At 47.9% G+C, this 10,431-nt stretch overlaps 1 protein-coding gene across 2 annotated transcripts; it reads left to right on the forward strand.

The window, feature by feature from the left end:
* Positions 1 to 3,378: 3,378 nt before the first annotated feature.
* Positions 3,379 to 10,116, forward strand: TENT5A (terminal nucleotidyltransferase 5A). Of its 2 annotated transcripts, none has more exons than XM_068678102.1 (3): positions 3,379 to 3,576; positions 3,689 to 4,289; positions 5,223 to 10,116. In XM_068678102.1, the coding sequence occupies exons 2-3, from the start codon at positions 3,855 to 3,857 to the stop codon at positions 6,000 to 6,002; spliced, it is 1,215 nt and encodes a 404-aa protein (XP_068534203.1). In that variant the 5' UTR covers positions 3,379 to 3,576; positions 3,689 to 3,854; the 3' UTR covers positions 6,003 to 10,116. The 2 variants fall into 2 exon arrangements, with proteins under 2 accessions (XP_068534203.1, XP_068534202.1); XM_068678101.1 differs by having other exon boundaries at positions 3,380 to 3,576; positions 3,792 to 4,289.
* The last annotated feature ends 315 nt before the right edge of the window (positions 10,117 to 10,431 follow it).

The following is a 10,431-nucleotide window of genomic DNA, read 5'->3' on the forward strand; positions in this document are numbered from 1 at the left end:
CCAGGATCAGTCATAATGAACGATTCCCGAAACTCATGCAAATATTTCTATAGTTCTCATAACGCAACATACCCTAATTAAATTTCCTGCTACAATTCTCAATTATTTCTACTGATTTAAAGTAATGTGGGCTTTCACAACCGAGTTGGCTTAAGAGCAGCAAGTACAGAATACACCTGTACCCTGAAGTGTGAAAATAACTTCACACTGATTCAAATGGTTTTAATTTATATTGAAACAGGCACGATCAACATCCTGTGTACCTTTCTGAACTGAAAGAGTGCCCATGCTACGATTCTGACTGGAAACAATTTCCCCTCCTGCTTCAAGTGAGTGGGATGTGATCCGCAGGTGCTCACAGCAGGCTTGGCTGGCGTTGCTCCTTCAGCAAAGCTGCCCGGTGTGAACGGCTTCCTCTGAACTATGCTCGCGTGGCCTTTACCAGAGCAGTATTCTCCAGCATGAGTGAGTTTCTGCCTATTTTTCTTCTTAAGTCTGCAAGTGGCATCAATTTACAGAGGAGAAAGGAAACAAGATGCATGTAAAATAGCATTAAATCCCACTGGCCAGGGTAAATGCACAGAGACGTTCTGTGGTATTGCTGAACTTAACGCTGCTAAAATTTAGTTGCAGCATGCTGAGAAGTCAAATATGAAGACCAAATGTTAACTATTGCTAGCTCGTCTTTCCCCAGATTCTCGGGGATGGCCTAGATTAAAACTGGAGGAGAGGGCAGGTGCGCCGTGCTTCTTCGGGCTGAAGCGATGCTACAAGTGGGGCTCTGCTCGGCTGGGTGGTGTTGGAACCTCCCCAAGTGTCCTAAAGACGGGGCCTCCTCAGCCTCCTTGGCCTCCACTGCGGCCGCGGGTGCTGCAGGCACCTGCAGCAGGGCTGCTGCTGCGCTGGGCCTCCCGGCAGCTGGGCCTGCAGCAGGCCAGCTGCTGCCCCTTGCAGCCTGAGTATTTATTTTAAATAATGAATTCGCTGGCAAGGCAAGAAACCTGCCGGCGGATACGAGATACCCGGCTTCTGCTTTCAAGTTGTGTTCACATGTACACATTCAGAATTTAAAAGCTTCCTGCTTTTTTTTCCCCTCATTATTTTTCTTTCATTTCTTTTTTTTTTTCTCTTTTCTTTTCTTTTCTTTTTTTCTCTTTTCTTTTCTTTTCTTTTCTTTTCTTTTCTTTTCTTTTCTTTTCTTTTCTTTTCTTTTCTTTTTTCTTTTCTTTTCTTTTCTTTTCTTTTCTTTTCTTTTCTTTTTTCTTTTCTTTTTTCTTTTCTTTTCTTTTCTTTTCTTTTCTTTTCTTTTCTTTTCTTTTCTTTTCTTTTCTTTTCTTTTCTTTTCTTTTCTTTTCTTTTCTTTTCTTTTCTTTTCTTTTCTCTTTTCTTTTCTCTTTTCCTTGCCCCCCTTTTTTTCATTTTTCCCCTTTTTCTTTTTCCTTTACCCTTTTCCATTTTCTTTTTTCTTTTCCACCTTTTCTTTCCTTTTTTCCCCTCTTCTTTTTCTGTCCTTTCCCCTTTTTCTTTTTTTTTCTATTATTTTCCTTTTATTTTATTTTCCCTTTTCTTTTTCTTCCCCCCTTCTTTCTTTTCCCTTTTCTTTTTATTTTCTCCCTTTTTCTTTCCCCCTTTTCTTACCTTTTTTTTTTTCAACTTTTCTTTCCCCTTTTTTTTTCTTTTCCCCCTTTTCATTTTTTTTTCTTTTCCCCTTTTTCATTTTCTTTACCCTTTTTTCTTTTCTCCTCTTTTCCTTTTTCTTTTTCTTTCATTTTCTTTTCCTTTTTTTCTTTTTCTTTTTTTTTTTCCTTTTTTTTTTTTCTTTTTCACTTCCCCTTTTTCATTTTCTTTTCCTTTTTTTTTTTTCTTTTCTCTTCTCTTGTCTCTTCTTCTCTTTCTTTTCATTTTCTTCGCTTTTATTCTTTTTTTTTTTTTCTTTAACCCACTGCCACAGTGCCCTCCACCCCTCAGCACTTTATTCCATCCGGTACCAGCAGTGTCTCCAGCAGGGCCAGCGGCACCTCCTGGGGTGCACCCCGCCACCTTTGCACCCCCCCCTCCCCAGGGTGGTCGCGCTGCCCCCACCCCACACACCTTAACACCCCCTACCCCCCAAAACCGCCCTATAAGCGTCGACCAAGCCCTGTCCCCCCCCCGGGGAGTGCCGGCCGCCCGGCAGGGGGCACCGTTGCCACACGGCAGCGGCCGGCGCCGAGCGGGGGAGGGCGGCGGGGGCTTCCCCGCTCGTACCGGGGGGCGCCCCGGCTGGGCGGGGGGGGCACCGAGCGGCACCCTCGGGGCTTTAATTATGCGCGGGGGGCGTTCCGTGGCCTTTCCCCGCGCTGTGCGGGCACAGCCCCGACCCCCATCCCGCTGCGTAATGGCGGGGGTGGGCATGTGGGGGGGGGGGGGGGGGGGAGCGGCGGCGGCCGCTACCCCCCCCCTCCTCCGCCCCCGCCTCCCCCCCGCCGCCATTTGGCGGAGCGCCCGCTCGGGGCGGCCGCGCGTCACGCCGCTGAACGCCCCCATTGGCCCCGCGCTCCGCGCGTCACAAAGCTCCGAGCGGTGACGCAACGACTCCCCCCCCCCCCCCACGTTCCCCCTCCCTCCCCGCGCAAGCTGCGCGCACCCGCCCCCCCCCCCCCCCCACCTCGGGGGCGCGCAGCGCGACGGGACCGGCGCAAAGAAATTCAGCGCTGGAGCAGGTGGAAAACGCAAAAAGGCGGAGCGGTTACGTTAAAAATAAGCAAAAAATAAAGCTGAAAATTTTTGAAAATTGGACGCGTGCGTGTGTGCATTATCCTGGTATTTTTATTATTATTATTTTTTCACCCCGAAATCACCAAAGTTGTAATAAATGGGCAGACTGCTTATTATTATTATATACATACATATATATATATATATTATATATATATTATTTTCTCCCCGGGATGCGCAGGCACGGCGCGATGCCCCTGCGCCGCCACCGGCCGCTTTGAAAATCGCGTCGGGGATGGCGCAGCCGGGACCCCCCCCCCCGCTCCAGGTCCGGGATCCTCGGCATCTCCTCGCAGCGGGGCCCTGCCAAACCCCGCCGCCCTGCTGCGAAGTTTGGGTACATCGCTAAGCAGGGGGATGGTTTAAAAATAAGGGGCTGCGCGGGGGGCTGCCACTTGTTGCCCCTCCGCCGCCGCCAGGGCGAGGGGCGGGCGGCTGCGCGGCGCTGCGCGGGATTTCCAGCGGGGCGGGGCGGCCGCGCAGCTCCTGGCCGAGCCGTGCCGAGCCGTGGAGCCGTGCCGAGGCGGCGGGGCCGCCCGTGGGTGCGCGCTCCGTGGGCGTGCCGGGGGCACCGGCGAGGCCGGCCATGCAGATGGAGGGGGCGGGCCGCGGGCGCCGTGACTCGGAGCCCCGGAAGAGCGGAGAAAGCCCGTATAAAAACTACTGGGGACCTTCCCCGGGCACAACTACGAAAGCTCCGGAGACGGCGGCGGCCCGCGGCGGGGGCGAGCGGGGCGGCGGGCGGCGCGGGGCGGCCTCTCCGACGGCGCGGGGCGGCCTCAGCCCCGGCGGGGGGCGAGGAGAGCGGCGGCTCTGCAGGTCCGGGCGCCTTCCTCCGCTGGGCTGGCGGGGGGCTTCCCCCCCTAGCCCCCCTCTGCGTGTTTTTATTTTTTTATTTTATTTTAATTTATTTATTTTTGGTTAATTTAAGGTGTGCGCAGCGGGGGCAGGGGGAGCGCCTCCGCTGCTGCTGCTGCCGCTGCCGCTGCTGCTGCTGCTGCTGCTGACCGCTCGCTTTTTGCTCTTTTCGCCAGGCGCGGAGGACGAGGGGCGGCGGGGGGGCGGTGAGGAGCCGGAGCGGTGCCATCCAGCCCAGCATGGCAGAGGACGGGCAGGCCGGCGGCTGCCCCGCCGGGAGGTACGCGGGGGGCTGCGAGAGCGCGCAGTGCAACGTGCTGAGCTGGGAGCAAGTGCAGCGCCTGGACCGCATCCTCAGCGAGACCATCCCCATCCACGGCCGCGGCAACTTCCCCACGCTGGCCATGCAGCCCCGGCAGATCGTCAAGGTGGTGCGGAGCCGGCTGGAGGAGAAGGGCATCGGGCTGCGGGACGTGCGGCTCAACGGCTCGGCCGCCAGCCACGTCCTCCACCAGGACAGCGGCCTGGGCTACAAGGACTTGGACCTCATCTTCTGCGCCGACCTCAAAGGGGAAGCCGAGTTTCAGACTGTCAAGGACGTGGTCTTGGACTGCCTCTTGGATTTCTTGCCCGAGGGGGTGAACAAGGAGAAGATCACGCCGCTCACCCTCAAGGTAACCCTGCGAGGAGAGGGGCAGCGTCCCCTCCCGCCCCGCTCCCTGCGACCCACGGGGACACACGGGTGACTTTTTCCCCCCCCAGCCTTGCACGTGAAGAGGGGTCTGCGGTAAAGCAGCTGGGCTGGTGCTCCCCGGCACTCATCAGCTTCCCTCCCTCCGTGTCACCGCGTTGACTGTCACTGCATTCGCCAGCACCGCTGGTGTACCTGCTGCAGCCAAGGCTCTGCCAGTCTCCTGGCTCAGCCCCACAGCAGCCTGCGGTACCAGACCCGGATCCTGGGGGGCTTAGGGAGGCTTTTGTGGCTGCGAGAAGGAAGCAAGTGCTTGCACCGTGCTCTTTTGGGGGTGTTTAAATGCCCCGGTGCTGTGCCAAATTCCCTTGCTGCGCAGACGGCTCGCTCGGGTTAATTAGGCTGCGTGCCAAATGCCTTTAAGGTTTTTAGAGGGATTTCTTGGCATATGGGGCAGATTTGCGGAAGCAGTGCCGCAAGAGCAGGGTCGGGGAGCGTTGAACAGTTGCTGAGTTTTCTTTTTTATGGGGGAGGGGAAGTGGACACTGATAAAAAGGGTTTCTTATCTTAATTGTAGCGGTGACCTTCTGTGTGGGGGTGCATGGATATTTGGCATGCGCACCATCAGTTTTGCGTGTAGATGTATTTAGAAGCGCTTGAAAGAAGCAGCCCTGCCAAGTACTTCCCTTGCACGACAGTCCCAGGAACATCCCCCCCTGCCATCCCCATGCAGTGACAGCACTCTGGGCTCTTACACTGAGCATTTCTCCTCCGGTCCGTGCCTGCACACTCCTTAAATCTTTTTTGCTAGGATGGGGTGAAGGTGGGGGAGAAGGAGAGTGGCTGCTGCAGGGCAGGGGGGGGAGATCTCTCCTCTCTGTGTCTTCATTTGCTCATTTTGTCTTTCCCCTTGTAGGAAGCTTACGTGCAGAAAATGGTAAAGGTATGCAATGATTCCGACCGGTGGAGTCTCATCTCCTTGTCCAACAACAGCGGCAAGAACGTGGAGCTGAAATTCGTGGACTCTCTGAGGCGGCAGTTCGAATTCAGCGTCGACTCCTTTCAAATCAAGCTGGACTCCCTGCTGCTTTTTTATGAATGCTCGGAGAACCCAATGACTGAAACCTTTCACCCGACTATCATCGGTGAGAGTGTCTATGGGGATTTCCAAGAAGCTTTCGACCACCTCTGCAACAAGATAATTGCCACCAGAAACCCAGAAGAGATCAGAGGAGGGGGTCTGCTCAAGTACTGCAACCTTTTGGTAAGGGGCTTTAGGGCTGCCTCCGAGTCCGAGATTAAGTCCCTGCAGAGATACATGTGCTCGAGGTTTTTCATTGACTTCTCAGACATTGGAGAGCAGCAGAGGAAGCTGGAGTCCTACTTGCAGAACCACTTTGTGGGATTAGAGGACCGCAAGTATGACTATCTCATGACCCTCCACGGTGTGGTGAATGAGAGCACGGTGTGCCTGATGGGACATGAGAGGAGACAGACGCTGAATCTGATCACCATGCTGGCCATCCGGGTCCTAGCCGAGCAAAATATCATCCCCAATGTGGCCAATGTCACCTGCTATTACCAGCCAGCCCCATACGTAGCAGATGCTAACTTCAGCAATTACTATATTGCCCAGGTTCAGACGGTGTTCCCATGCCAGCAGCACACATACTCTACTTGGCTGCCCTGTAATTAAGGACCGAAATTAGTAGACCTGGTGGGGAGAATGTTTTCTAACACGTAGAAGGGGGCCCTGCGCCCCTTTGAAATGGGGTGTTTTGTGCAATGATGATCTGCTCTGGTTTTCAAGCTTGGTAAAAGCCTGTGGTTCTTCTAATAAACAACGGGAGCATGATCTAGAAAGAACCCCAAAATAATTGGATCCTACCCCAGAGCACAAGAGGCCTGTCATTAAAAGCAACCAGCTTCCCCTGAAATAAGCGAGGGAGGAATGCTTGATGACAATATGGGTTGGCAGTATCTGCTCCCATAGCTTTGGCATAGAGAAGGTGGGAAAGCCTTATTTTCTTTTATTTTTATCCTTACTCTAGAATGGGATCTGCAAAAGGGAGAATTACGAAAGAAACAAAAAAAACAACAAAAAGACAAAAAATCACAAAAAACAATTTTATATATATATTCAGGAATTAAAAGTAGAGGCATAAAGCAGAGATAAGCTGAATAAAAATGTATATTGGAATTACTGCATTTGGGGCTTGCAGCAAGTGCCGTCTATGGATTGACCGTGTAGAATGTATAGCTTGCTTGAATAGAGAATGCTTTACCAGAAACAGCTTGCTCCAAATGAACAGTAGGAGATTGGTACAGTTATAAAAACAGAAACACGTACGATGACAAAGTCCATTATTTCCAGCTGTGTGTGCATGCCTCACATTTTAAAAATGTGAGAATGCAGGGAAACCAGCTGTGGCAAACAAAATATGCTCAAGGACCAAAGATTTCACAAATAAGTTAACCGAGCAAAGAAGATACAGTAGAGTATATATATAAATATATATATATTAAAAAAAAAAAGAAAAGAAAGATGTTGCTATATTTGTACACACCAATAGTAATCAAAAGTGCCTGATGCCTTCATAGAATTTGAAGTGAGAAAAATATAGTTTTGTGGTTTAACCATGCATTTTGTTTTATCAGGGACACAAGGATTAAAAACAAAAAAAAACAACCATAAGCTTGTGAATAAGTGGTGGAGGAAATGCCCTATTTTTTTTCTTGGCAAATACTTGTATAGAGTAAATGTTATGTCGGTGTGCTATTATCCTAGGTACGTGTGTGTATGTGTGTATATATGTTTGTGTGTGTATATATGTACATGTTATATGTGTATATCTATATATATACACACACAATATATATTAATGTGGTCTAGGAAAATGTAGCAATTAAGGAATGTTTAAATAAAGTACTATGTGTTTTCCAGTTTGCAACAGGATGTCATAGGACAGTGGGCACCTTGCAGTGAATTTTTAACCCACACCTGAGAAATTTGGAGTAAACGAACCAGTCAGGATTAAGGTGGGATTCAGATAATGTCTTTGGTTGCAAGAACAAGGATTACAGTAATTCAGTGAGTTGCTTGTGAGCCATAATAATTCCACAAACGGAGAAACATATGACTAGCTGATTTTTTTTAACTGTTTTGTACTGTAATGCCATTTTGACATTTAACCCACTAATGTTGTGACTGCATACCTCCATGATGTGTAATTCAGTGGAACGTGGATCAAAGATAGGTTTATTTAAACCCCCTGACAGCTAAAGAATATTGTATTAGTTGGTGATCTGAACACTAATTGTTAGTATTTAAAGGAGTATTTTAATAGAATGCGTTACGCATTCCAGGACCACTAGAATTTAGTAAATGTGAAATGAACCCTTTTTAAGAGTGTTGCACGATTGCTTAAAATTATATTTTATATATATATATATTATATATATATATTTTTATGCAAATATTAAACATCTTTGATCTGGTTGTCACACTGCATTTACAAGTTCAGTACTGTACTTTATTTAAATGGAATCACTTTGCATTGGAACAATAACTATTCACTTTCATTTCCTCTCCCAAAAGACCAGCAGGGGGAAAATCAAACCTCTGCTGTTGTTTTCACTTCAGTGCCATCCCTGAAGGTGTTAGATTCTTTGTTGGGCTTTGAAACCCTGATGACTAAATGACACTTGACGCTAATATTTCGCTTTTTCGTACTGAGGAAAAGAAAAAAAAAAAAAAAAAAAAAGGGAAATCAGGCTTTTGAGAGAAAATGTGACCTGCCTCGTTGCATGGTCTTGTGGAGGCAGGGGTGAGGGAGGACAAGACTGTATCCCAGCAGTGTTTTCCCTACAGAGATACTAAGGTACATCTATTTTTGTCACACTTTGTACTTCTAACTCTGAAGGCAATCTAACAGGAACCCGATTTGTTTACTGAAGCACCTTCCCTGTGAATTCTTCAGGAAATGTAAAAGCTGTTTCATTGCCCTTTGCTGTGTTTGCTCGGAGACCTTGTCCCCTCCGTCCCTTCCTCCTGCAGAGGCTGCAGCCTCCCGCGGGCTTCCTCCTCTCCCAGCCCCGGGCTGGGGGCCCGTGCCCCACCGTGTCCCAGTGGTGGAGCGGGGCTGGAAGGCGCTGCTCAGACCCGAGCACTGCCGGCAGCTCTGGAGAGGGTTTCTAGCGGAAGCGCCGGGGAGGGCTGGGGAAATAGGATCAGCTGGTAATGTGGTATGTCTTCTCTCGCCACAACTATTTGCAGCAAATAAATGAGTCATCCGCTCTTTCGAGGGGGCTGAGAATCTATAGCGGTGCCACAACCACAAGATGCTGATAATACATGACACAATGTATTTTTTTCCTTTGAAGGACCCTTTTTCCATTGCTTAGAAGAAAGTTTTGATTTACTTCCTCTCCGCTCAAATTTTATTGTGTTTTTATGATTGACAGCAGCTAGTTACCTTATAGTGCATGCAGCAGGGCTCTGAGCTAAACTGCACCTTTCAGCGTTTGCATTTTGATACATATATAATATGTTTTTATATATATTATATAGGTATTCTGGATCTGTTTTGCATATGTTAATGAGCAAGTGGTGGAACTGGTGGAGCTTTGTTGTATCTGTGACTGGGAGTTTAAAAGGTGCCCGGTGTTAGAGGTGGAAAGAAGGCGTGAGTTCAGGCCAAGAGAAAAATAAGAACCCCTTTTCAAAGCTGGTTTATTTCTGCGGTTTGCACACCTTCCCCTCCATAAAATCTGACTCTTTTTTAACTGTTTTTTCCCCTCCTCTTCAGCACACTGGTACTTTTAAAGTTAACAACCGCATTCTTGCTTTGTAGACTTCATTTTTCCCATCCAATCAGCTGTAAGGCTACAACTTGCTACAAGAGACAGTGCCTCTTTTAAAGAGCTGAACTGATTAAAAACATTGACCTGATTACAGTAAAACTGTTTGTGCCGCAGCTGAATTTATTGCTAACCAACAGGGACCTAAACTTGCTTCAACGTAGCTATCGTGAAACAACCGAGAGCTTTGAAATGGGATTTTTTTCCTTAGATGTAGCTGTCCCCCCAAATGCAAGAACACTTCTAAAAATAGATGGGCAGTTAGGAGACCAAAAAAGTGATATTTTTCTGGTTTTATTGCACTTAAAATATTTTTTGTTTTGTCTTGCACAAAGGCCTTCACACAAATCTTCTAAACACTTCTTACTAAATGCTTGGTTTGCATCATGTCAGAAACTCCTACCAGTTCAAAAGAAGCTTTTTTTTTTTTTTTTTTATTGAGAAAATGAAGTGTGTTAGATAAAACTGCACAGAAGAGGAAAAACTGTAATTGCATATTCAGCTCCTATTTGAATATATTCTTTTGTATGGTTTTCTTTATGCAGAGAGTTTCCCTTGCGAGAAAGAAAATCAGTGTACTGTTTTGCTGTTGTAATAATGGTTTGCTAACAAAATAAATAGTAAAAAAAAAAAAAAAAAAAAAAAAAAAAGCCTGCAAATTTCAAGACAGCTTGGCTGAAGCACTGCAGGCTCCTGCAGTCTGTAGGAGTCTGTGCAGATTTGCTTTCCCTCAGATTTCCTTACAACTGTTGCCTTCTGCAAGGCATCCTGTTGCAGCAAACTGCTCCTTGGATTGCTCTTTTGGAACATTTTGACTATAGGCTTTGTCACAGAAAAAGAGCTGATGGAAAACAGACTCTAGAGGGAACAGATTGTGAATTTTGTTTACAGCATCCAATATTTGGATTTTTTTTTTTTGTAAATAAAAAGAAGTTATTTTTTTCTATTGATTTGTGTCTGCTGTCTTCCATGTCTGAAATAGCTCTGGCCTGCTCCTAATGAATACCAACTCGCTTTCATTAAAGAAAAGACGAGGGCACCACTTTTCCGAGAAGAGCAACATTGGGCCGCTTTCTGATGGGAGTGCAGTCATTTCGAAAAGCTTTGCCCAACTTCAGGCCCACTGTGCCACAGAGATGCTCCCCAGCCAGCACAAAAAACACTTGGTCCAGATCTTGTCAGGCCGTGTAAATGCTCCAAAATCTGGTGCCTTGCCCAACCAGCAGTGCTCTTGCTGCCTTCCCGGTGTAGGTAGCGGAGCCGAA

Source organism: Anas acuta, chromosome 3, assembly GCF_963932015.1.
Source record: "Anas acuta chromosome 3, bAnaAcu1.1, whole genome shotgun sequence".
Classification (NCBI taxonomy): Eukaryota; Metazoa; Chordata; class Aves; order Anseriformes; family Anatidae; genus Anas; species Anas acuta.

Coding starts and splice junctions, on each gene's coding strand:
- TENT5A (XM_068678102.1), top strand. CDS start 3,855: ATGGCAGAGGACGGGCAGGCCGGCGGCTGCCCCGCCGGGAGGTACGCG. Junction 4,290..5,222: donor TCACGCCGCTCACCCTCAAG/GTAACCCTGCGA, acceptor TTCCCCTTGTAG/GAAGCTTACGTGCAGAAAAT.